At 45.8% G+C, this 27,071-nt stretch overlaps 1 protein-coding gene across 1 annotated transcript in view; it reads left to right on the forward strand.

Moving 5' to 3' along the window:
- TBX1 (T-box transcription factor 1) overlaps nucleotides 1-25,913 on the forward strand; it is a 38,794-nt gene extending 12,881 nt beyond the window's left edge. The window contains exons 3-8 of the mRNA XM_083373258.1: nucleotides 2,783-2,884; nucleotides 7,015-7,186; nucleotides 8,993-9,148; nucleotides 16,240-16,307; nucleotides 16,737-16,837; nucleotides 24,820-25,913. Of these exons, the coding sequence (XP_083229384.1) occupies nucleotides 2,783-2,884; nucleotides 7,015-7,186; nucleotides 8,993-9,148; nucleotides 16,240-16,307; nucleotides 16,737-16,837; nucleotides 24,820-25,268 (1,048 nt within the window). The 3' untranslated portion in view covers nucleotides 25,269-25,913. The remainder of the gene's footprint in view (nucleotides 1-2,782; nucleotides 2,885-7,014; nucleotides 7,187-8,992; nucleotides 9,149-16,239; nucleotides 16,308-16,736; nucleotides 16,838-24,819) is intronic.
- The last annotated feature ends 1,158 nt before the right edge of the window (nucleotides 25,914-27,071 follow it).

A 27,071-nucleotide genomic window follows, 5' to 3' on the forward strand; every position in this document is an offset into this window, starting at 1 on the left:
CGGCCTCTTCTCGGATTCCTTTGTCAATAAGGTCCCATCAGGTGGATCTGGGGGATCGGCCCTGCTCTTCTCTCTCTCTCTCTCTCTCTCTCTCTCTCTCTCTCTCTCTCTCTCTCTCTCTCTCTCTCTCTCTCTCTCTCTCTCTCTCTCTCTCTCTCTCCCTCCCTCCCTCCCTCCCTCCCTCCCTCCCTAAAATGTAAAATGTAAGAGCAAAATGGAGAAAAGAAGTATAATGTGGATTGTGGGATTTTAAAACCTCCTCCTTTCTGTCTTCTTCTCCATTTTCTCTTCCTCCTTCCTCTTCCTTCTTCCTCTACCTCTCCTCCTGCTCCTCCTTTCTCTCCTTCTCCATTTTCTTTCTCCTTCCTCTACCTCTTCTCCTCCTTTCTCTCTTTCTCCATTTTCTTTCTCCCTCTTCTCCTCCTCCTTCTCCATTTTCTCACTCCTTCTTCCTTCTCCTCCTCTTCCTTCCTCTTCCTCTCCTCCTCCTCCTTCCATTTTCTCTTTCTCCTTCTCCTTCCTCCTCTTCCTCCTCCTCCTCGTCTCCTCCTCCTTTCTTTCCTTCTTCTCCTTCTCCTTCTCCATTTTCTCTTTCTCTTTCTCCTTCCTCCTCCTCCTCCTCCTTCTCCTCCCTTCCTTTGCTATAAATTGGAGTAGCCACCCAGGTCACTATCCTTAAATCCTGACAAATAGCTAGCCAGGGGAAGGCAACCTGCTCAGAAAGGAGACTGGGCCGAAGATCAGTTTCTAGACCTCAGCGAGGGTAGCAAAATCCCCCAAAGCCGCCCCCTCATCCCCCTTCCCTCTCTCTCAGGTTGTTGATTCAGACCAAGGAGGGGAGAGAGTAGGGAGGGAAAGCTGGTGGTCTGCGCGAGGCATGGACTACAGCACCCATCCTCTCCACCTGGCTGGGGAGGCTGAGGGTTGAAGTCTGGGCGATTGTGAGAAACTTCTCTAGGTGTCCATTCAAGCGCCCTCAAATGGTCCTGGCTTTTGTGTTCGTGGTTACAGCAGTGTGAGCGCAACTTGGCCACTCTTTGGAACCAGCCAAAGTTCCAGGCGCCTAGTTCAGAGTGCTTTCACTTCTCCCTTCAGCTGAGTTTCAGGGAAAAAAAATATTTCCTAACTGGATGGAATCTTGCCCACAAATTGTCATGTTTAATTGGAAAAGGCAAGTTCTTTTAACAGCCAGCCTTTCTTGCTAGGGAGCTTTGGATATTGGCTTGCCAGGAGCCTCAGAATATGGCAACGCATCTTGCATTTGGAAGGAAACTTGTGCAGGGCGTGTGTCGTTACACTTACATTTACTGCAAGCCCGGAGCAAGGAAAGTGTTGGAGGCATCTGTAAATTAAAAGGGAGGGGGGAGGACAAAGAGTTTCTGTGGAAGGAATCCCACGAGTTTAATGATGGAATTTATTCATTCTTGGACATACATGCTCTCCGGTCAGTTGCTCTGGGTTTGTAAAGCTGGGCTCAAATTGCCTTTAAAAAAAATAATAATAATCCCAGAACTTGCAACCTTGAGTTTCACCCAAGAAAGGCAAAAAAGCAAATCAGACCAAGTTTGGCTTTGTGTTGTGTTGTGATGAGAACTAGAAGCTTGACTAATACAATTGAGCGGATTTTTCAGTGGTGCTAATTTGCCTCTTTGTCAGGGCTGAGGGATGGGCGCCAGGGATTGCCATGCTAGTGAGAATACCTTGATGGATTATTATTTTTTAGCTTCTTCCAAGGATGTCAGAAGAAGACCCACTAACTCAGAAGGCCAGGAAGATGAAGCCAAAAGTTTAAACTTGGGAGCTTTAATTAAAAAAAAAAGTTGCTTCTTTATCTGTGGCGGGCAACCAAGTCTTCAATTGCCGGCTTTATTCTGGCTGGAAATACAGATTCTGACCTAGTCAGTAGTCAGAATTCTTCCCCTGAATATGCTAAGTGCAGAATTAAGCAGTTAGAGAATTGGGGGTCCTTGGTGCTCTCTGAACATGGTGGTTTTCTTGAAGACGTTTCATTACCCAACTTGGTAACATCATCAGTGCTAGAAGGGAGGAGGAGGAGGAGGACTGTGGGGTCCTTGGTGCCCTCTGAACTTGGTGGTTTTCTTGAAGACGTTTCATTACCCAACTAGGTAACATCATCAGTGCTAGAAGAGAGAGGGGCTAGCTCTCTGCAAGAAAAGCACCACGCTCAGAAAGCACCAAAACCCCCACCGTTTTCAACCCTGAGCTACAAATATCCTACTGGTAGTTAGAGAATTGAGATTTACAGCGTGAAATCTGAAATCGGACAGCATATGGTACCCATTTCTAAGTTAGGATTTTTTTGGACCAAGAGGCCAAAGAGGCCAATCTGTAGCCAGTGGGGCAAGAGAACAAATAATGAAGAAGAGTCTCGTGACACACTGAAGATGGCCAATTGACAGTCAATTCCTAATGGGGACTCCTCACGATCTCATAAATTGGTTTAGAAGAGAAGGTTAGTTTTTTTTAAATGTCATCAAAAACATGGCTAGGGTGACACCCTAAGTGTTGGGTCACCACCATTGGCTGGGCGATGTCAGAAATGGCCTTCAAAACATCTCATTCAGTGGGCAAAATCCCTCCCTTTGCCTCAAGAGATGGCCATGTCCACCCCAAGGTCCTCTGTCACTGTCTAGCCACCTTCCTACAGGGCTTTGAGGTTCTCACTGCTCAACGCCACCTCCGTTTCCCTTTTGTTGGAAAGTCTTCCCTCAGGCAGAGGTCAGAGTGGCTCTTTCTCACCTTTCTCCTCTTCCTCCTGCAGGAGGATGTTCCCCACGTTCCAGGTGAAGATTTTCGGGATGGATCCCATGGCAGACTACATGCTCCTGATGGACTTTGTCCCGGTGGACGACAAACGTTATCGGCAAGTATTGGTCCTTGAATGGAGGTGACCTCCGAGCAGGAGGCTGAGGGTCTTGCGAGGGACGGAGGGAGGATGACAATCACAAGCTGCAACCAGATCCCAGGGCTGGGGGGTCTGTCTCCTTTTTTGCTGATGCTGGGGGTTGCAAATTCCCCATCAAGGCAGAATATTCCTCGGAGGATTCAGTATTGTTCTTACAGTATTGTGAGGGTCAGTTTGGTCCAGTGGTTAAGGCAGCAGGCTAGAAACTGGGAGGCTGTGAGTTCTAGTCCCATCTTTGGCATGAAAGCCAGCTGGGCAACTTGGGGCCAATCACCAGGCGACAGTGAGTTCTAGTCCTGCCAGCTGGGTGACTTGGGCCAATCACCAGGAGATGGTGAGTTCTAGTCCCGCCTTAGGCATGAAAGCCAGCTGGGTGAGTTTGGGCCAATCACCAGGAGACGGTGAGTTCTAGTCCCGCCTTAGGCATGAAAGCCAGCTGGGTGAGTTTGGGCCAATCACCAGGAGACGGTGAGTTCTAGTCCCGCCTTAGGCATGAAAGCCAGCTGGGTGAGTTTGGGCCAATCACCAGGAGACGGTGAGTTCTAGTCCCGCCTTAGGCATGAAAGCCAGCTGGGTGAGTTTGGGCCAATCACCAGGAGACGGTGAGTTCTAGTCCCGCCTTAGGCATGAAAGCCAGCTGGGTGACTTTGGGCCAATCAACAGGAGACGGTGAATTCTAGTCCCACCTTAGGCATGAAAGCCAGCTGGGTGACTTGGGCCAATCACCAGGAGATGGTGAGTTCTAGTCCTGCCTTAGGCATGAAAGCCATCTGGATGAGTTTGGGCCAATCACCAGGAGATGGTGAGTTCTAGTCCCGCCTTAGGCATGAAAGCCATCTGGATGAGTTTGGGCCAATCACCAGGAGATGGTGAGTTCTAGTCCCGCCTTAGGCATGAAAGCCAGCTGGGTGAGTTTGGACAAATCACCAGGAGATGGTGAGTTTTAGTCCCGCCTTAGGCATGAAGGCCAACTGGGTGACTTTGGGCCAGTCCCTCTCTCTCAGCAAAACCCACCTCACAAGGTTGTTGTTCTGGGGAAAATAGGAGGAGGAAGGTATATTGGCTATGTTCGCCGCCTTGACATATTTGCAAAAATAGTAAAGGCAGGATAAAAACCACGAAATATTGTCCTCACCCTCAGCCCATTGTTTTAATCTATTCTATTAACTGGGGAGGGGAGCAAAAATCGACTTTTTGGAAACGAGGAAAATTCACTTCTAGCATACAGTCATAAGAAGGGTTGATTAACCCTATGCTTTTCAGTGGGTGGGGGCCTTCACTGAGTGGTATATTCCTCTCCCAGTGGCCCTCTTTCCTTTCCTTCCCCCCCCTCACCCTAATTTGTTCTTCCACGCTGGGCTCCTTCCACGCATTTCTAGCTCTCTCCAAAGCTAGTCTGAACAAAGTGTCTTGCTTGCCCTCTGCTTCTTGCCAAGAAGCTGCAATTTAGGAGCTAAATCTCAAATTTGTTACTTTTTTTTTTAATCATTATTTTGCTTTGAGGCTTCAGTCATTTGTCAGTGATTATCTCCAATTTTGTTCTCAGTTTAAAAGCAAGAATGCCTCTGAGCCTTTTTTTAAAAACAGGTTTAGTAGAAATCTTTCCTTTCTCTCTCTTTTTCTCTCTTGTTTCTTTCTCTCCCTTTTTTATTTCTCTCTTTCTTTCTCTCTATCTCTTTCTGTTTTCCTCTGTGCATAAGTGGTTTTTTCTCTTTCTTTCTCTTTCTTTCTTTTCCTTCGTTCCTCTTTCCTTCCTTCCTTCCTTCCTTCCTTCCTTCCTTCCTTCCTTCCTTCCTTCCTTCCTTCCTTCTCTCTCTCTTTCTCTCCTTCCTGCTGCCTCCTTCCCTCCCACTTTACTTACCAACTGTGCACTCCCCACATGTGCTGGACTCCAGTTCCCATAACTCCCAGCACTATGTGGGGGTATTCAGTTAGGGAAAGTTCATTCCTATTCACGTTCACACATCATCCTTGGCCTAGCTATGAACTTCACCTACTTTTCCAGGCGTACCCGATTCCTTAAGCTCGCCAAACACGCAGGCTTCACATGACCCCCTCAGGCAGCCAAATATCATTGGAGTTTCATGTGTCCTGTGAACACATCCACACACACACCCCTTTTCCACTGACCTGCTTGAGGGCGACTGATAACTCCTGGCAAAATTGAACGGTGTGAGAAGAGGAGAATTTTGTGCGGCTTGTAATTCCCCCCCCCGCCCGCCCCCAGTGTTTTGGGGAAAACTGTATCGTTTTTTGCACGGCCAGGGTTCCATCTCTTACCTCCATTGCTCAAACACGCAAGCACAGGTGTACACACACACACACACACACACACACACACACACACACACATTTCTGGAACAATGCCAGCATTTGTTTGCTAGTTTGTTTACTGATTTTATTTATTTATTTATTTATTTATTTATTTATTTATTTATTTATTTGGGGACTTATGATTAAAAGTGTACATCATCTGTCTCACTCTTCAAAGTGACTCCCAGCAGCTTAGATCAAAAGCATAAATATACCACAAAGAAGAGGGAGTCAAGCTATTCTCCAAAGCACCTGAAAGCAGGACAAGAAGCAAAGGATGGAAACTCATCAAGGAGAGAAGCAACCCGGAACTAAGGAGAAACTTCCTGGCAGTTAGAACAACTAACCAGTGGAACAACCTGCCTCCAGAAGCGGTGAATGCTCCAACACTGGAGGTTTTTAAGAAGAGACTGGAGAGCCATTTGCCTGAAATGGTATAGGGTTTCCTGCCTGAGCAGGGGGTTGGACTAGATGACCTCCAAGGTCCCTTCCAACTTTATATTATTATTATTATTATTATTATTATTATTATTATTATTATTATTATTATTATTATTATTATAAAAGCACGAAAACCATGATTAAAACTGAGGACAACTAAGTGAATTTAAAGGAATGGGGAAAAAAAAACACCACAACAAAACAAGAGCCCAGAGGTTTTCCACCACTACCCCTTGACCACCCAACATTCTAGGAGAGGGGGGTTAAAAAGGGAAGCCACGTTGACCTCTTGTGTGCCACGATGACCTCATAGACCAGAGGACCACCCCCCCCCAGTTATGGGATGGCGCATGGTGTTACTCTCCCCTTCCTATGCCCCCTTTCCTTTGCAGACCCCTTCAAGCTTCTCGCTTGCACCCGCCGCCCGATAAGGAGGTAAATATCTCGGCAGCTTCCCGGAGGGCTTCAAAAATGTTTGCTTGTGAAAGGAAAGGGGATCTATTGCATGCAAGAAAGAGGATTTTGCCTGAGGCGCCCCCGCCTTCCTTCTTGCTTGATTCCTCATTTGTTTCTCTTCAGCCTTCATTGGGAGCCTCCACCCTTCACCGAAACCTGCTTTTTAAAGACACCCGTGGCTGGGAAGTCTAGAATTTCCTTGGGGGTCCGATGCGGGCAACAGGGTTGGATGGAAGGGAACAAGCCTCACTCAGATGTCAAGGCAGCCATCCTGCAGTTGCTTCTTTGTGCAACCACAGCAGGATAGAATGGAATGTAGATAATAGAATAGAATAGAATAGAATAGAATAGAATAGAATAGAATAGAATAGAATAGAATAGAATAGAATAGAATAATAGAATAGAAAATATGGAATGGAATGGAATGGAACGGAATGGAACGGAACAGAACAGAATAGAATAGAATTACAGAATGAAAGAAATAGAAATAGAGTAGAGTAGAGTAGAATAGAGGATGGGATGAATAGAATAGAATAGAATAGAATAGAATAGAATAGAATAGAATAGAATAGAATAGAATAGATAATGTGGAATGGAATAAGAGAGTTGGAAGGGACCTTCGAGGTCATCTAGTCCAACCCCCTGCTGAGGCAGGAAACCCTATAACATTTCCGACAAACGGCTGCCCAGTCTTAAAAACTTCCAGTGTTGGAGCATTCACAATTTCTGGAGGCAAGCCACTGTTCCACTGATTAATTGTTCTAACTGTCTCTCTTTTTTATTTTTTTGCATCTAATTTACACCTCTGGGATTTCCTGGTGGTCTCTTTTCCAAGCACCGTGAGTCAAACCAATTCCTGGCTTTTCTGCTCCCCACAGGTATGCGTTTCACAGTTCTTCCTGGCTGGTGGCTGGCAAAGCCGATCCTGCCACGCCCGGGAGGGTGCACTACCACCCAGACTCCCCAGCGAGGGGCGCTCAGTGGATGAAGCAAATTGTGTCCTTTGATAAATTGAAGCTGACGAACAATTTACTGGATGACAACGGGCACGTAAGTGGTCGCTGGGAAAGGGAGAACCAGGGGCAGCTGGGGAGATTGGGGGTCATGAATATCACCACGAGCACCACCACCATCCCCATTTATTTGATCGATTGAGATGCCTGCCTCTTTCCCAAATGTGACTCTGGGCATCTCCCAACACACGAAAACCATAGCAGCACCTTAAAACGATGAAATGTTAGCAAAAAAAAAAAAAGTTTTGAAGAAAGCAACAGTGGTCCCATTAAACAAATCCCTATTATCTTAGGACAGGTTTCTCTAGCTTTTATGTTCTTTTTTTGTACTTGTTCAAGGTAATTCTTTGTATCTGGGTGTTTTCCTGTGAGTGTCGGGTGATGTTCAAATGGATTGATCATCGGATGATTGCATAAATTTATTTTATTTATTTATTTAATTAGTTTTATATACTGTCCTATTCCCGAAGGACTCAGGGCGGTTAATAGGGCAAAGTTTAAAAAACAATATAAAATTTAAAATAGAAATAGAATTAAAATAAATTAAATTAATTACTAGCCCAACAAATTAAAACAAAGTTTAAAACTTAAAACCCCTCAGTCCAGGCCAGATAGATCAAATGATCAGATAGTCCCTTCAAATTCTTCCTGAATCGATCAAGAAACTATTGACCAGATCTATTGGGCTACGACAGATCTGTTGGGTTACGACAATGTGTCTACATCTTATCGGCCTTAGCTGGCCTTGAAAATTCAGCAGGATTAAGGCTTGGTTGGAAGACTCAAAGTTGTGGGCTAAACGGGAAAGCTTAAATGGTTGAAAAATTGAATAATTGAAGGATAGAACGAGGAAGTTGTCCTGTTGTTCTTCAAGTTGTTCTTCTTGAATTGATCAAGAAACTGTTGACCAGATCTACTGGGCCACCATAGATCTATAGAGATCTATTGGCTTACAACCATGTGTATGCATCTTATCGGCCTTAACTGGTGTTGGAAATTCAGCAGGATGAAGACTTTGGTTGGGAAACTCAAGGTTGTGGGCCAAACTGGGAAGATGAAAAGACATCTCTGACTTAAAGCATCTACTGTGCCAGGGGTCTTCAAACTTGGCCCTTTTATGACTTGTGGACTTCAACTCCCAGAATTCCTCAGTCAGCGTGCCTGGCTGAGGAATTCTGGGAGCTGAAGTCCACAAGCCATAAAAGGGCCAAGTTTTAAATCTCAAACCATAGCCAAAAATAGCTCTTTGTTTTAAGCCTTGGGGATCATCTCCCCCACAAAAAAAGATACTCTTCAGATCCTTCCTCTACCACAGAAGAAGATGATGGGTGAGGTGTCCACCACGTTGGTTGGGAACGATGGGGCTTGTCGTGCAGCTGTAAAGTTGTAGAGTAGGGTTTTCCAACCTTGGTGACTTTAAGATGCATGGAGGTCAACTTCCAAAATTCTGCAAGTTGAAGTCCACACCTGTTAAAGAGTTGAGGAATCCCTACTCCACAACTTGGCAGCCGCATGACACCACCAGCTCCATCATTCCCAGCCAACATGGGGTACACCTCACCCATCAACTTCTGCTATAGAAGAAGGATGTGAAGAGTATCTTGGGGGGGGCAGATGATCCCCAACCAAGGCTTGAAACAATGAGCTATTTTTCCCCCCCCCAGCCAACATGGTGGACAACTCCCCCATCCTTCTTGCCAAGCTGAGTTGAGCAAGCTGCCTTTGAAGTGGCCTCTTCTACCCCAACATTTTGTGAGGTCTTCTCTCTCGCGTGCGTCGCTACCGCCTCGATGTGGCTGAACGGACCCGTTATATGATTTCCCTCGCTCGTTTTGTTATTCAGATCATTTTGAACTCCATGCACAGATACCAGCCCCGTTTCCACGTGGTCTACGTGGACCCGCGGAAAGACAGCGAGAAGTACGCCGAGGAGAACTTTAAGACCTTTGTTTTTGAGGAGACCCGATTCACTGCCGTCACGGCCTACCAAAACCATCGGGTGAGTATCTGGAATTCATTAATGAGATGTAGTCATTTATCAACATGCCCTGGCCTTAAAAGCCACCTCCTCCTGTCTAGAACATCTCCATCTAGTGACATGATGGATGAAGAGCCGGAAAAGAGAAGGTATGAGCTTGTCGGGTGCAGTCAATCTACCAAACCTTGTTTCGGTGGAAATATATATATATATATATATGGGGTGCAAATCTCTTAAAGGTGACGCGTTCCTGTTTAAATCATCTCAGATGTGAGGGACTGGAAAGAAGAATTAAGGCAGCTTAAGAGCAATGAGAATCTGGCCCATGAAAATTAGGCTTTCTCCTCCAGTTTTAGCAACTCTGTGGGACTGGCAACTCAGTGGAGTCTAGATGCGGTTCCTTCACCCATCTTGGCAGGAAAAAGAAAGAAAGGACAAATGTTTAGGATGCCAGCCCGAACAGATGTCAGGTGAAAAGAAAAGAAAAGATTTATTTGCAACTAACCTCTTTGATAGGGGACGTGGTGGCTCAGTGGGTTAGGACCAGTGCTTTTTTTGTAAAAGAAAAAGGTGCCGGAACTCACACATGTCATACAACCCGCCTTGCCTACCCTACAAGGTTCCATCCAAAAAAGGTGCCGGAACTCCGTTCTGAGCGTTCTATGAGAAAAAAAGCCCTGCATGTCATATGCAGCCCGCCTTGCCTACCCTACAAGGTTCCATCCAAAAAAGGTGCCGGAACTCCGTTCTGAGCGTTCTATGAGAAAAAAAGCCCTGCATGTCATATGCAGCCCGCCTTGCCTACCCTACAAGGTTCCATCCAAAAAAGGTGCCGGAACTCCGTTCTGAGCGTTCTATGAGAAAAAAAGCCCTGCATGTCATATGCAGCCCGCCTTGCCTACCCTACAAGGTTCCATCCAAAAAAGGTGCCGGAACTCCGTTCTGAGCGTTCTATGAGAAAAAAAAGCTCTGGTTAGGACGCTGAGATTGTCGATCAGAAGGTTGGCAGTTTGGCGGGTTGAATCCCGAGTGCTGCGTAACAGAGTGAGTGTCCCAGCTTCTGCCAACCTAGCAGTTCGAAAGCACGTAAAAATGCAAGTACAAAAATAGCGACCACTATGGTGGGAAGGTAACAGCATTCCGTGCGCCTCTGGCGTCTAGTCATGCCGGCCACATGACCACGGAGACATCCTTGGACAAGCGCTGGCTCTTTGGCTTTGAAACGGAGATGAGCACCGGCCCCTAGAGTTGGAAACGACTAGCACGCACGTGCGGGGGTACCTTTACCTTTAGCCTCTTTTTTTGGATAGTTGATGTGCTCCACACCAAAGAAAACCAGAACAATTTGGGGATCTGTTTTACAAATCACATCTCCTTCCAGATAGTCCTTGACGTACGACAGTTCCCTTAGCAACGGCTTGAAGTTAGAACAACACCATGACCGTTTTTCACACTTGGGACCGTTGCAGCCTCTCCTTGGTCACATGATCAAAATCTGGACGCTTGGCAACTGGTTCATGTATATGACGGTCGCATTGTCCTGGCATCATGTGAATCACCTTTTGTGAACTTCTGACCAGCAAAGTCGATGGGGAAGCCTGATTCATTTCATAACCCTGTCATTAACTTAACAACTGCAGTGATTTAATTAAGGTCGCAAAATGGGGCAAAACTCTGCTGACAAAACATCTCACGTAGCGGCAGAAGTTTTGGACCCAGCTGTGGTCGTAAGTCAAGGATCACCTGGGCTCTGAACGTCATCAATGCTAGCAAGGAGTGGGGTTTTCTACTGACGATGTTACGATGTTAGTTGGGTAATGGAACGTCTACAAGAAAACAACCTAGTCCAGAGAGCGCCAAGGACACCTCATCTTTGGAAACAGAGCAGCCCACGAATTCTTCCCCCCAACCAGCAGAGCTGATGGGAAAACATCAAAGCAGACTCTGGAAAAAGCTGATCAATTTTGCACCCCTGCCCCTCCCCTAAATCCAGAGGTCCCCAACCTTCTGGGCACCAGGGACCCGTTCCGTGGAGGGAGGTTTTTCCACAGAGCGGAGAGTGCGTGGTTTAGTGTGCTGCCTGCATCCCACGGATGAAGCTTTGTTTGTTTGTGCAGACCGGTTGCTGGCATGCCGCGGCCCGCTACTGGTCCACGGACCGGGGGTTGGGGACCCCTGCCTTAATCCATTAAATGGGTGCACTGCTGGGGCAGCCAATTTTAAGTCCTCCACATCACACTGGCCCATAAAACTCAGACCCTGGGGGTTGATCCTGACGTATTCCAGAAGTTTCAGTTTGGTAACCTCTGGAACGTGAAGAGGTTCTTCCTAACCATGATATGGGATTGCTAGGCAACCAGGAACCAGAAACCAGATATTTGCAGGGAACATTGTCTTCAGTTGTCCTTATCAGCTTCCCATGCACGCAATTACTATGCCCCAATGAAGCAATGTTGTGTGAATTGACAGCTGGGGATAAAAACACCACTTCACTCCATCTGTTTATAACGTCTGGGAGAGCTCCGTGCCCAGAATGTGCCCATGTAGCCAGAAAGTCCTTTTATCGCCAGACTCCAAGGATTATGGATTGCTTGTGTCTAATGTGGCCGGCACATTATCAACGCCAGAAGAATTTTTGTCTTTCGCAAAGCCCAGATGGGAAAGATGCGTCTACAGAGAGGAACCCCATGAAATCGGCAAAGCCAAATTCCAAAGGAGCTTTTTTAATGCTTCCAAATCGCCGGGTGGTTCAATCAGAAATAGCGGGGGGGGGGGGAGAGAAAGGCTTCTTTTTGTGTGTTTTTTTTAAAAAAATCCTTGGAGACTTTGCAGCCTTCTCTGCAACCAAGAGTCGAAGCCAAGTAGGGTACGGATTGTCCTTGACTTACAACCGTTGGTTTAGTGACTGTTCAAAGTCGTAAACAGCAGTGGAAGAATAGTAACCGAGGACCGTTTTGCATACTTACAACGGTTGGGGCATCTCCACGGTCACATGAACAAAATCCAAATGCTTGGCAACTGGCGTGTACTTAGGGGGTCATGCGATCATCTTTTGAGACCTTAAAGTCAACGCGGAAGCCAGATTGACTTGACGACTTAACAATTGCAGTGATTCACTTAATGACGATGGCAAGAAAGGTTGTAAAAGGGGGCAGAATTCGCTTAACAAATGTCTTGCTTGGCGACAGAAATTGTGGTCGTAAGTGGGGGACCACCTGTACTTTAGAAGAAGAACTAGAGTCAAAGATGGTGCTCCCTGGATCTGAGTTGGTTGACATCGCTGGGATTTAACTCAAATTAGCTTTGTCCAGAGGAGGCTTGTCAGCTCAAGATTGGCAGCAAAGCTTCCCTGCTTTGGAAAAGTGACTTCATCTCTTTCTTGGAAATACAATGAAGGTATTACGATGGATGTGCCAAGTTGGGTCTCCCTGATTTAGAGGGCAGATGATGGTTCGCTTCCATCAAAGGGTAATACATTGGTTTTTAAGAAGAGATTGGACCGCCATTTGTCCGAAATGGTATAGGGTTTGCTGCCTAAGCAGGGGGTTGGACTAGAAGACCTCCAAGGTCCCTTCCAACTCTGTTATTCCATTCTGTTCTGTTCTATTCCTTATAATGTTCTATTCCTTATTCTATTCTGTTCTGTTCTGTTTCATTCCATTCCATTCTATTCCTTATTCTATTCTGTGCTGTGCTGTTTTATTCTGTTCTGTTCTGTTCTGTTCCTTATAATGTTCTGTTCTATTCCTTATTCTGTTCTATTCCATTCCATTCCATTCCGTTCCGTTCCATTCTATATTCCATTCTATTCTATTCTATTCTATTCTATTCTATTCTATTCTATTCTATTCTATTCTATTCTATTCTATTCTATTCTATTCTATTCTATTCTATTCTATTCTATTCTATTCTATTCCGGGGAACTCTGGGAGTTGAAGTCCACCCATCTGAGTAATTCTGAGAGTTGAAATCCACACATCTTTACGTCCATGTTCAAAAAACTCTGAAAGTTCCTTCTGGGAGCCTTATCAAGCAGACTCGCTCTTGCGTGCGCAGCAGCCAGATAATGTACATTTTGCATCTCCACCCCGTCCTGCAAGACTGTCTGAAGAGCCTTTTGCCTTCTCTGTTTTTTCTTGAAGCATTTCATCTGCTAAATCCGTTGATGGCTTTCTGAAGGAATTCGATCACCCTGGGAGGCCTGAGTCTCGAGAAGCAGAGACCTCTACTTTCACTCCCCCCCCACCCCACTTTCAAAATGGGCAAAACAGCACGACTTGGGTTCAACTGATCTTCCCGTATTACCGGTGGAACCATAAGGCAGCTCCCAGCCCTTCTCCTCCCCCACCAATGCAATTCACACACCCCAAAGGGAACCCCTCCCTGCTCTTCGTTAGCGCTGGATAATGTTGGTTCCCCCCATATTTTTTGCATTTGTTTGTTTCCGCGAGCTGTCTCTGTTAGGATAATACTGAGAAGTCCTCTTCATTTCTGAATTGTGCACCAGAATATTTCGCTTTGGTGGTGCATGCACGGCATAGAGAGGTGTATTTTTTTAAATTTGTTTTCTGATTTATATATTTTTTATTTTATTTTACTTTATATTTTATTTATTTTATTTTATTTATTTTATTTTACTTTACTATATTTTATTTATTTTATTTTATTTTATTTATTTTATTTATTTTGTTTTATTTGTATCCTGCCTTTATTAGTTTGACAAATAACTAAGGGTGGTGAACATATCCCACACACTTTCTTCCTCCTCCTATTTTCCCCACAACAACCCTGTGAGGTGGGTTGGGCCGAGAGTCAGCTTTCAGCCCTAAGGTGGGATGAGAACTCAGAAGTTTTCTAGCGATTGGCCCCAAATCACCCAGATGGGTTTCAAGCCTAAGGCAGGACTTGAACTCACCGTCTCCTGGTGATTGGCCCAAAGTCACCCAGCTGGCTTTTAAGCCTAAGGTGGGACTAGAACTCACCGTCTCCTGGTTTCTAGCCTGGTGCTTTAACCAAAAGACCAGGAGTCCCCTATTCGGAATTGGGCCCTGCAAGTGGCTGGCCAGAATGCATGCGTGCGTGCACGCAACACTAGGGCCCCCAAATTAGTCCTGCATGTAAAAATCCTCCCAGGAGGGGGCAGCACTGACCTGGCGTTCGGTGAGTTTTTCAAAAGCAGGGTTGAACTAGGATGGGAGACCACCAGAAAAGCCCAGGGCTGTCGATTAGGGTGGAAATGGAAAAATCCACCAAGAACATTACACAGAAGAAATAGAAAAGAAACTTTGGGGGTTGTGCTTGATTCGAAAGATGCCTGGGGGCGGGGGGAGTAAACTTGTTCAGAAGTGCCCCATGCGGAGGAGAGGATTGCCACTGATCTTATGCTTCCTCCTGATGGACTTAAGGATGCTCTTGCTTTGGTGGGATCACATTCTCCTTGAGTTGATCTGCAGAAGTGCTTGATTTCCTACAGGTCAAATGTGCCATTCCCTGCTAAATATAAGAAAATGGTGAACACGTTGGAGGAGGAGGAGGAGAAGATGTTTTCATAATAATGAAGAAAGAAGAGGAGGAGGAGGAGAGGGAGAGGAGGAGGAGGAGGAGGAGGAAGAGAGAGAGAGAAGGGGGGGAGGAGGAGCAGGAGGAGGAGGAGGAAGAGGAGGAGATGTTTCCAGAATAATGGAGAAAGAGAAGGGAAGGCTATTTCCTTTCCTAATGGGAATAGTATTGCAAGAGCGAAGAAGCAGGAGGTGGAAGAGGGAGAATGTTTTTCAAAATAGGTGGAGGAGGAGGAGGAAAGAAGGAGCAGTGATGGAGCACAAAAAAAGAGGAGAACAATGGAAGCAAAGCTTGAGGGAGGCTGTGCCTTTAAGAAGCGATTTCCAGACTGGCATCTCTCTGATTGCTTAAAACAGCTGCTTATTTTCTCTTCTGCTTTCTATCACTCTGACCTCCAAGGGTTGAACTGTCACCGAGGGGCTTAAAGTTTGTTTTTCAACCCATTCCGGAAACTCACAATCATTATACTTTGTCCCTGGATTTGTTTAAATATAAAGGGGTTATAAAGGAGAGGCGGTGGGGGTGGGGGGGGGGAGAATGTCCTCCCCCCCCTTCATTCTTCCCCCACCCGCCTGTGAATGAAATAAATACTCTGAAGTGATGGTCTGGGTGTGTGTGTGTGTGTAGGACAGGATATTTTGCAGGTAATACGTGCTTTTCAAAATGGGGTCTGTGAAGCTTACAAGTTGCCGCTGTCCTGGTGCCAAGAATTAAGACTTAAAAGAGCGCTTAAACTTATATACCGCTTCACGGTGCTTTTACGGCCCTCTCTAAGCGGTTTACAGCCTGTTGCCCACAACAATCGGGGTCCTCATTTTACTGACTTCAGAAGGATGGAAGGCTGAGTCAACCTTGAGCCGGTCAGGATGGAACTCCTGGCTGTGGGCAGTTAGTTAGCCTGCAATGCTGCATTCTAGCCACTGCGCCACCAGAGGAATAGAATAGAATAGAATAGAATAGAATAGAATAGAATAGAATAGAATAGAATAGAATAGAATAGAATAGAATAGAATAGAATAGAATAGAAAATATGGAATAGAATAGAATAGAATAGAATAGAATAGAATAGAATAGAATAGAATAGAATAGAATAGAATAGAATAGAATAGAATAGAATAGAATGAAAAGAGATTGGAATGGAACGGAACGGAACGGAACGGAACAGAACAGAACAGAATAGAGATTGGAATGGAATGGAATGGAATAGAATGGAATGGAATAGAATAGAATAGAATAGAATAGAATAGAATAGAATAGAATAGAATAGAATAGAATAGAACAGCAATAGCATTTAGACTTATATGCCGCTTCATAGAGCTTTAGAGCCCTCTCTAAGCGGTTTGCAGAGTTTACAGATTTACAAGCAATACAATTTATAGTTGAGAAACTACAGGTGATAATCACTAATGGTGGGTATTCAAAACCAGCAACATTGACCGTAGCCGTTTTTAAAAGAGCTGCATGCAAAATACAACCGCAGGGATTCACTTAAGAACCGCGGCAAGGACATAGTGAGCTAACTCTAAAGCCGTTTCCCTAATTCTCTCCTTCAGATAACCCAGCTTAAGATTGCCAGCAACCCTTTTGCAAAAGGATTCCGGGATTGCGATCCTGAAGATTGGTAAGCCTCTTTAATTGGTTCTTCTTTTCTACAACGTTCAGCTGAATACAGGACAGAATAACAGAGGCAGAAGGGACCTTGGAGGTCTTCTAGTCCCGCCCCCTGCTCAAGCAGGAAGACCCTATGTCATTTCAGACACGTGGCTGTCCAAGCAGCTTCTCCTGTATCAGAGCACCCGCCAATTCTCAAGACAGGTTGTTCCACTGATTTAATTGTCCTCCAATTAATTAAGCATTGACTAACAAATTGATGAATTGGTCCATCTCGGGCTTGACTCAGATGGGGAACTTCGTCTGCTTGTACAAAAATACGATCCATACAAAAACAGAGCCCCTTCTGCAAGGGAGAGATGAGGAGGTATCTTCCCTCTGTTCAATCACAAAGTAGAACAGTGTTCTGATTCCCCCCCCTCTCCCCCCCCCATAACAGGCCTAGGAATCACCGACCAGGAGCCCTGCCTCTCATGAGTGCCTTCGCCAGGTCGAGAAATCCTGTGTCTTCCCCAATTCACCAAAACGGAACGGAGAAAGGTGAGTTAACCGGCACTCTGGGCCTCGGATAGTCACAGGTGCCCAGGAAAAAGTAGCCCCAAAGGGGGAGTTTTGTCATTTCCTTATGGATAATTCCCTGTCCATCACCCCCAATCATCTAATGCTATCTCTATATCTATCTCTCTGTATCTATCTATCTATCTATCTATCTATCTATCTATCTATCTATCTGTCTGTCTATCCTATCTTATCTATCTATCTATCTATCTATCTATCTATCTATCTATCTATCTATCTATCTATCTATCCATCTATCTAATCTCCATCTATCATTCATTCATCTCTCTCTTTATCTTGGTATCTCACTGTTTCTATCTCTATCAATCATCTTACATTTTTTATCTATCAATCATCAATCTCTATCTTCTATATCTTTCTATCATCTATCATCTATCATCTACCATCTATCTATCTGTCTATCTGTCTCTGTCTATATAATCTCTATATCATTCTTTTATCTATCTTGCTTTCGCTATATCTCTCTATTAATCATCTTACAGTATATCTATCTATCATCGATATCATTCATCTATCTATCTATCTATCTGTCTGTCTGTCTGTCTGTCTGTCTGTCTGTCTATCTATCTATCACCTATCTATATCATCTGTCTGTCTGTCTCTGTTTCCAATCAAACATTAAAAGCCACGTAAACTCATTTTAAAACTATAAATCCCAACCCATTTCAACATTAACATGGATTTCAGGCAATGCTACTTGAAAGCAGCATTATGGTGTCATCAGCCCCACGAAATCAGCCGCGTCTCTGTGTGGATGGGGCCTTAAGATTGACCCTTTAGGGTCCACATCAACCCTGCCGTGCAGGTTTTGCTCTCTCCTGGCCCTCCAAAAGAGCACCCTTGGGTCTTAGGGGTGTGAACGCACAGGAATCTGCCATTTAATGGGATGCACCGCCAGATCGGCTAACTAGTTAAGACACAGCGCTTGGCAATTTGCCAGTCTGCTTTAGAGGATTACAAGAAAAACATTTTGCTCACAAAGAGCAGAACGTCTAACCAGGATTTAGAGATGGAAGTTCGCTCTCCTTTATTGGGCTCTTAGTGGCTGATCTTTTATTGTGCTTTTCCTGGCTGATCTGGTTATTCTTGGAGGGGGAAAAATTTTTTTTGCTCTTAATGCATCTCCTTGCAAACTCATCAAAAGGATTTAATTCCCAAGACAGCCAGCTTTGTAAATAGGTGGTTTGACTTGGGAGGAGGTGGGGGGGGGGAAGCAAAATTGATCCAATTAGCTGTATCACCATCCAGCTCTCTACCTGAAAAAAACAACAACAACAAAAAACAGGTCCCTACAAGCAAATGTTGTCCCGGGTGCAAAGAATTCTGCAAAGAATAAGGGTGTGTAATTTAACAGTAGCTGTTCGGTTCATCCAGTGAAACATTCTGGGTCCTGTTTATTTTGGGGAAAAGGCAGCATTTCCAGTAGCGTCGTTAAGGAAATATTTGAAGGTTAGTCAAATTGCAGTAGCCCACTTTTCTTGTACGATGCAACGAACGACCAACAGTCTCCAGGTGAGCATGCAGCGGAAGCCCACAAAACCAAGCCAGGTTAAAGCTAACCACATCCAGCAGGGATGTGGTGTGAGCGCAACCTCTGAGGTTAGGGTAGTTCTGGCTTTAAATGAGCTGTGTGAATCCCAAAGGTGCTTTTTCAGGAGGCAACTGGACTTCCTTGTTTTTCCTTTGAAGACGTTTCCCTTCTCATCCGAGAAGCTTCTTCAGGTTCTGACCGAATGGTGGGAGAATGGAAGGATTTATACTCCTTGCAGACAGCTGGTCATTTGCCTTCTTTTAGAGAGTCGTTGAGGCCACCTGGAGGTTTATCTTTGAAGGCTCCACACCCATTTGCACCACTCAGGTGACCCTGAGGACACAGATAAACCTCAGGTGGCCTCAAGGACTCTCTAAAAGAAGGCAAATGACCAGCAGTCTGCAAGGAGTATAAATCCTTCCATTCTCCCACCATCCAGTCAGAGCTGAAGAAGCTTCTCACATGAGAAGCAAAACATCTTCAAAGAAAAAGAAAAAACACCTTTGGGACAACCACGACCTGGATGACTGAGAACCTCCATGGACGTTGCGTGAATGCAACCTCTGATAACTCTGGGTTGACAGGCAAAAGAATGGGTGAAAAAGCATTGTCCAGGGAGAAAGATGTTACGAAGGAGAAACGATAGCAATAGCATTTAGACTTATATACTGCTTTACAGCGGTTTACAATGTCAGCAAATTGACCCCCACCATTTGGGTCCTCAAGGGACGCGGTGGCACAGTGGGTTAGGACGCTGAGCTTGTCGATCAGATGGTCGGCAGTTTGGTGGGTCAAATCCCGAGTGCCGCATAACAGAGTGAGCGCCTGTTACTCGTCCCAGCTTCTGCCAACCTAGCAGTTCGAAAGCACGTAAAAATGCAAGTAGAAAAATAGGGACCACTCCGGTGGGAAGGTAACAGCGTTCCGTGCGCCTTTGGCGTCTAGTCATGCCGGCCACAGGACCACGGAGACGTCCTCGGACAAGCGCTGGCTCTTCGGCTTTGAAACGGAGATGAGCAACGGCCCCTAGAGTCGGAAACGACTAGCACGTATGTGCGGGGAAACCTTTACCTTTATTTGGGTCCTCACCGCAGAAATTTTGGCCTGGGGTGGGCAGGTGAATGACCTAAACTAGAGGTCTGTGTTTCTCTGAACAGCTGAATTAAGCTACAGTTTAATAATACAGGTAGTCCTTAACTTATGACCACAACCGACCCTAAAATTTCCATTGCTAAGGGAGACAGTTGCTAAGTGGCTTTTGCCCCGTTTTCTGGCCAAAGTTGCTAAGGGAATCCCTGCAGTCGTTAAATTAATAACACGGTTGTTAAATGAATCTGGCTTCCCCCATTGACTTTGCTCGTCAGAAGATCACTAAAGGGGAATCACGCAACAATCCCCCTGGATACTGCGACCGTCATAAATGCGAGCCAACGGCCATGCGTCTCAATTTTTGATCAGGTGACCGCAGGGTCATAAGTGTGAAAAGGGCCCTAAGTCCCTTTTTTTTCAGCGGTGTTGTAACTTGGAGCTATAAATGAATAGCTGTAAGTCGAGGACTGCCTCACGTAGAGACGTCGCTTGCAGGTTCCAAGGAAGATCTCCAATCCCGTGGCTCATTGGGGTTCATGAGATTCCTAACAGATCAGCCTGTCACCCACCAAGCTGACCCCCGCCACTTCCAGGGCAAAGCTGGCATAAAGCAGCCGGTTTCGAACACAGCCCCCATGTATTTCACCCCATCAGTCCTAAAAGGAAAATTAACTTGACATTCCAATGTATGTCCGAATACCGTTGGAAGTCCAGTCAGAACTTTCGTTGAATTAAAGGATCAGGGTTTTCATACAACCTGCTCAAGGATTTCATATTTTCTTTGCCTCCCGTGGAAACTTACAATGAATTCACATTAAATACCACTCATTTCCCCCCCACCCCCACGTATCTTTTTTTATTGTTCATTTAGTCTGTAAACGACTTCCCGGTGTTTCCACAAGAGCTATTTTACATAAGCAGTTTTCTTTTTTTAAAAAAATTTTTTTATTAAATATTTACAGACACATACACACTAAGTATATACATTTCAAATTAAGAAAGAAAAAGGACATGCAAGCACTTAACAAACATACATATAAACTAACTGGGGATTAAAGTCCCCTTTACAGTTATACATAATTACATCCCGGTAAATCTTAAATCTTATTTAACGTTGTCTATTTTGACTATTAAATATTGTCATAAAGATTACTATGAAGTGTCATATTAACTATTCTAGGTTTGTTCTATTTTTTAACCAAATCATACCATCGTTCCCAGTTGGTGTAATACATAGATTCTTGTTTCTGTTTTAACATATAAGTTAGTTTATCCATTTCAGCACAATTCAGAATCTTATTAATTAACATTTGGTCCGTTGGAATATTTATATCCTTCCACTGTTGAGTGAAGTTTTCTTGAACAAACAAACGGAAGGATAGATTGCGGGAGAAGTTGCAAAAAAGGAAAAAAAGGAAAGGAAAGGAAAAAAGAAAGATTCCACCACAATGCCCAGTAATTGCCTTTAACCTCCTCAAAAATCTGCTCCAGATATCTATTTAAGCTTTCTCGCTGACTCTAGTTCCATTACCCAGAATAAACAGTTGCTCAGGAGAAGGAAAAAGAACAAGGGAGGGGGCCCTCTCTCCCACCGCACTCCCAGCCTATTAAAATAAAGAAAAGCCTCTATTTGTTTAGCGTTATACAATTGCAAAAATTTCAGGCGTGTGCAAACGTGTCACTCAACCCCGCTCGATTTATCAAAGTCAAAATGCCTTGTCTCGGGAGCTGGGATCTTTGCCGAACACTATGTCAAACACTTCATCTTTTTAAAAGGAAAGAAAAGAAAAGAAAAGAGAAAAGAAAAGAAAAGAAAAGAAAGAAAGAAAGAAAGGAAGGAAGGAAGGAAGGAAGGAAGGAAGGAAGGAAGGAAGGAAGGAAAGAAAGAAAGAAAGAAAGAAAGAAAGAAAGAAAGAAAGAAAGAAAGAAAGAAAGAAAGAGAAAGAAAGAAAGAAAAACCTAAACTTTGGGATCTTTCTGCATTCTTACTCTCGTCTCTGTTCACGTCGGACAGTCCGTCTGAAAAGCAATCCCAGTGTGCATACCTATACATTCACAACCACACAAAGACACTGAGAAGTCTCCTTTTGTTTCCTTCTTATGGAGAAAACATCGCGGTGGCTTTCCGTGGAACAGCCTTGTCATGAAGGTGGGGGTAAAAAAAGGTATTTCTGAATTTCCAGGTGACTTCAGAGCAGGAGACATTAAAAAACAACAACAACAGAACAACAGTTGGAAGGGACCTTGGAGGTCTTCTAGTCCAACCCCCTGCTCAAGCAGGAGAGCCTATACCATTTCAGACAAATGGTTGCCCAATCTCCTTAAAAACCTCCAGTGTCAGAGCACCCACAACTTCTGGAGGCAAGCTGTTCCACTGGTTAATGGTGCTCACCGTCAGGAAAATTCTCCTTAGTTCTAGGTTGCTTCTGTCCTTGATTAGTTTCCATCCGTTGCTTCTTGTCCTGCCTTCAGGAGCTTTGGAGAAGAGGTTGACCCTTCTCTTCTTCGTGGCGGCATCTCAGATATTGACACACCGCTATCATGTCACCCCCTAGTCCTTCTTTTCATTAAGCTAGGCATACCCAATTCCAATAAAAAGAACCATCAGATCCAATCTTCTCTTGATTAGTTGGGACATTATCGCTCTGAGGTGTCCTGAGGCAGTTTAAAAACCAAGCAGTTTGGTACCTCAAGCTTCACTCTTTGGTGGATCACGACCCCCTTCATCAGAAAGTCTTGCATCTGAATTAAGTATCTGAGATAGTTCCACCTTTCCATCGGGACATGTGCTTTGTGTCCAGAGCACACAGAACAGCTACAGCTACTTAGCTTAGCGGTTCCCATCTCGGTGAAATAGAATCAGGTGATCCTTTGAACCTTCTCCTCATGGTGGTAGGAAGCTTAACTTTTTCCTCCTTCTGAATTTCTAGGACAACGACAACCTAGACGCTTTTCAAGACAGGGGGATACCAAACACAAAATGAAGAAAGTGACAGGAGGGGGGCAAAGGCAGAGTAGAGGAGTCTTGTGTCAATCAATGTAGCAGAGAAGTAGTTGAGCTTCTACATTTGACACTGAACTGATGTTGACCCTCCATTCTACGCTGAGTGCAGAATGCAGAATTCCGCAATCCAGAACGTAGGAGGCTAGCCCAAAGTTGGGTATGGTTGGATCCCCTTCTCTGCAGCTGCTGGACCCAATGAATGGAAACATCTGGGCACTGCACCTGTCCTGGCATAGGCAACCTGATCCCTGTACCTTGACAGTTCTGTTGTAAAGTAGGTTTCACGCTTTTGCTCCACAACGTCAGGAGCGCAAGAACGGGATCAGAATGAAACTGATACACGGCATGAGTTAAGGGAATAGGTGGGTGACCTTGGGGCGGTAGGGGGGGGGAAGATGCTGCCCAGGAAACAATCAGGCAAGAGCGGCAGCCCCCACCCCCAGCGGATTAACAATCAGAGGAAGAAATTTAGGAAGGACCCACCTTAATTGCTCAGGCAATTAAAAAGGGGGTGTGTGGGAAGTTTGTACCTTGGGGCCTGCGAGATGCTGCTGTTGTAACTTTACAAGAAAGTGGTAAGTTTAGTTCATTTAGACAGGTTTCCTGTCTGGTTTACTCAGGGAAGGATGGAGACAGGCCAAGAAATTCCTGAGCCTAGGTGAAGGGGAACTTGCAGCGCTCTCGACAGAGTGGTATGTGAGAACAACCTTGAGGTAGAAGGGAGAGCGGCAGACTGAACGAACAGCACGGACGACATTTCCCAGCCCACGGGAGGAGAGAGGGTGTGGGAAAAAGTTCACAAGTGAACCTTCCCTAGTTTCCTAGGGAGGAGAAGAGGAGAAGGGGGGGAAAATGCTTTTCAATCTTGCCAGATTCTGTCAGCGTAACCTTGCAAAGCAGGTAGTCCTTGACTTACGACCACAACGGAGCACAAAACCTCTGCTCCTGTTGAGACAGTGGCTAAGTGAGCTTTGCGCCATTTTCGCCACCTTTTTTGGCCACAGTTGCTAACTGAATCGCTGCACTTGCTAAGTTAGCAACACGGTTGTTGTTAAGTGAATCTGGATTCCCCCGTTGATTTTGCTGGTCAGAAGGTCGCAAAAGAGGATCATGTGATTTCCCCCCCCCGGACGCTGCAACCGTCATACATACAAGTCAGTTCCCAGGCGTCTGAATTTTGATCACTGCAATTTTGATGCTGCAAATGGTCGTAAGGGTGGAAAAATGGTCCTAAGTTGCTTTTTTCAGTGCTGTTGTAGCTTTGAGAGGTCACTAAATGAATCATTATAAGTCGAGGACTACCAATATAGAGCTAGTGCACCTGGTTGTGTATCTTGCCTACCTCGAAGGGCGAACATTCAGATGTAGCTGAAGGACAAGTGAAGAACAACCCTTGTTGACCTGAACGGAGTCCTCTCTAGCAAGATCTGGAAGACCAACTTGTATCCTCTTCCGAAGGAGCAGAGGAACCCAAACATTTAAGGTGGTCTGTCCACTTTTAAAATTGGGTTTTAGATGAGTGGATGGAACCAGATGTCTCTGTACTTGTGAGTTTGAGCCATCCACCTGTGCAGTGGTTCACATTTTGTCAGGTGCAAATAACCAGAAACAGAAGTTGACTTCAAAACACTAGTTTATTCTTGTCACTTATATGCAAGAATCTGGTCTACTAATGGTCAAGCTAAATTGGCACTAGATAAGAGCGATTGGAATTCACAGGGAGGCAGGACTTGGGTCTCTTGTGGCTGCGCAATGATTCCAAACTAATGATGCACTTAACCCTGCCCTCCAGCTCAGCCTGTCCATCTCCTATACCAGGGGCCTGCAAACTTGGCAGCTTTAAGACTTGTGGACTTCAACTCCCAGAATCCCCCAATTAGCCACACTGAGTGGAGAATTCTGGAAGCTGAAGTTCACATATCTTAAATTTGCTGAGATTATGAAACAATGCATTAGGCTGAGTAATATCCAACTAACAAAATAGAATATAGAACGGAGTACCTTACTCCAGAGTACCTGGATTTACCTAACCTGCAGAATGAATTTGGATTACGGTTTAACAAATTTATCATAAGAACCATCCTTGCTGAATCAGGCAAAATAAATAAATAAAAATGGCCAATTAGATGTCTCTGCAAAGCCAGGGAATTCTGGGAGTTGACGTCCACCTGTGTTAAAGTTGCCAAGTTTAGAGACCCCCTGCCCTACACATTTACACCGCACAGGCCCCTAACTAGAGGCCTGGAGATGTCACACGTAGCTGACCCCTTCTCATACTTTCTCCCCTGCTCCCCTTTCCTGTTCTATCATGTGCTGCAGATATAGTGGACAGTCGACGGGACTATGAACGGGAATCGGCTAGCGGGACACCACTCCACGCTGATCCAACTCATCAGCAGCTCATGTCTCGGGTGTTAAGTCCAGCGCTCCCGGTTCCGGGTGGAGGCGGCTTGGTTCCACTCCCTAGTCCAGCTGGAAGCCGGCCTAGTCCTCCCCATCACGAGCTGCGGCTGGACCCCCCTGCTTCGGAGCCTCTCCACCACCACCCCTACAAGCATCCGGTCTCAGCTTACGACCATTACCTAGGAGCCAAGAGCCGGCCAGCCCCCTATCCCTTACCCACTATCCGGGGACACAGTTACCACCACCACCACCACCACCACCACATGAATCCAGCTGCTGCTGCCGCCGCGGCTGCAGCCGCAGCTGCCGCCAACATGTATTCCTCCGCTGGCGCTCCCACAAGCTACGACTACGGACCGAGATAACATCTCCGATGCAAGATCCTTGAGCTCAGATCGACTCTTTGCATGGTGTGAATTGCTCAGTACCTTTGGGAAGAGATGCCCGTTTTGTCGACTCGGGGTGGGGGTGGGGAATCTGCCATCGTCCCGGTTTTCTTCCTTGCACCACCCACCCTTCCGCCACCATTATTGGACACGTCGTTCAAGATTCGCGCGGTCTTGTTCCCTCCGGGGGATATAATATTTAGCTGGTGTGAGAGGCGTTGTGGTGGAGTGATGGGAGGCTGGCGTTCTCCTGGACTTGCTTTGCGTCGTTGCTGCTCTGAGGCTAGAAGAGCAGTTTCTCCTCGGCCTTTCGCTTGACCCATTGAAGTGCAGCTGCAGTGCCCATCTCCCCTCCGTAACCCACAAAGTGTTAGGGTGTGTCGTTTCCTGGCTGCTCTAGCACTGACACAGCGCTATACAGGGAGCCTTTGACTTACCACTCTGTTTAGTGACTTTTCAAAGTTACGGCGGCATGGAAAACAAGTGGCGCACGGCTGTTCTTCACACTAACAATCATTGCAACAGCCACCATAGTCATGGGGTCAAAATCTGGGGGCTTAGCAACTGGCATGTACTTGTGACAGTTGCGCTGTCCCGGGATTAGCTCCCAACAAGCAAAGTCAATCGGGGGGAGGGGAGGGGGGGAAAGAGCCAGATTCACGCAATGACAGCACGTTTCATTTAACAAATGCAGTGATTCGCTGAACAACCGTTGCAAAAGTCATAAAAGGAGGCCCAACTTAACAACTGCCCTGCTTAACAACAGAAGTGTTGGACTCCATTGTGGTCATTAAGCCGAGGACTGCCTGTGTGTTCCCCATCGTCCAGTTACCGTTCTTCCCAGTGGGGACCAAGTCAGCTACCAGGACTCGTTTTACAGTGTTGGTGATCCAATCTCAGCTATCTCTATTGGAAAGAAAGTGGGAGCAACTAATTGGCACAATAGCCTACTTCTGACCCCGGAGAGTTTTCCTTATCTGGGTATGGCTAAGGAATTCTGGGAGCTGAAGTCCACAGGTCATAAAGGGGCCACGGTTCCCTCACCCTTGGAGTTAGACCAATCTGCATTACAAATATGCTGGAATAATATCAATAGCAATAGCCTTTAGACTTATAGACCGTGTCACCGTGCTTTACAGCCCTAAGCGGTTTACAGGGTCAGTCTATTGTCCCCAACAATCCGGGTCCTCGTTTTACTGACCTCGGAAGGACGGAAAGCTGAGTCAACCTTGAGCCGGTCAGGATCGAACTGCTGGCAGTCAGCAGTGTTAGTCTGCAATGCTGCATTCTAACCACTGCACCACCGTGGCTGTAGAATAGAACAGAACAGCAATAGCATTAGCCCTTAGACTTATGGACCGCTTCACCGTGCTTTACGGCCCTCTCTAAGCGGTTTACAGAGTCAGCCTGTTGCCCTCCCCAACAATCTGGGTACTCGTTTTACCGACCTCAGAAGGACGGAAGGCTGAGTCCACCTTGAGCCGGTCAGGATCGATCTGCCGGCAGTGGGCATGCAGCGTTAGCTTGCAGTGCTGCATTTTAACCACCTCACCAGCCCTGCCACCCTCCCTAACACAATCGAGATCAACTGCCTACAATTCCGGGCACTTTCTTCAGCCTTCTGAATGACGGGCACAGCTGACACTTGTCAGAGCGTGCAGTCTCTGCTGACCTGGAGCCATCTGTCACACGGGGGCATGCGCTTGGCATATGCGAGCACATGACTAGCATGGGCAGGGTGTGCACGGACATGCCAACTGTGGCATCTCTTGATCCCCTGCA

The sequence above is a fragment of the Vipera ursinii genome (genome assembly GCF_947247035.1).
Source record: "Vipera ursinii genome assembly, chromosome: 14".
Lineage (NCBI taxonomy): Eukaryota > Metazoa > Chordata > Lepidosauria > Squamata > Viperidae > Vipera > Vipera ursinii.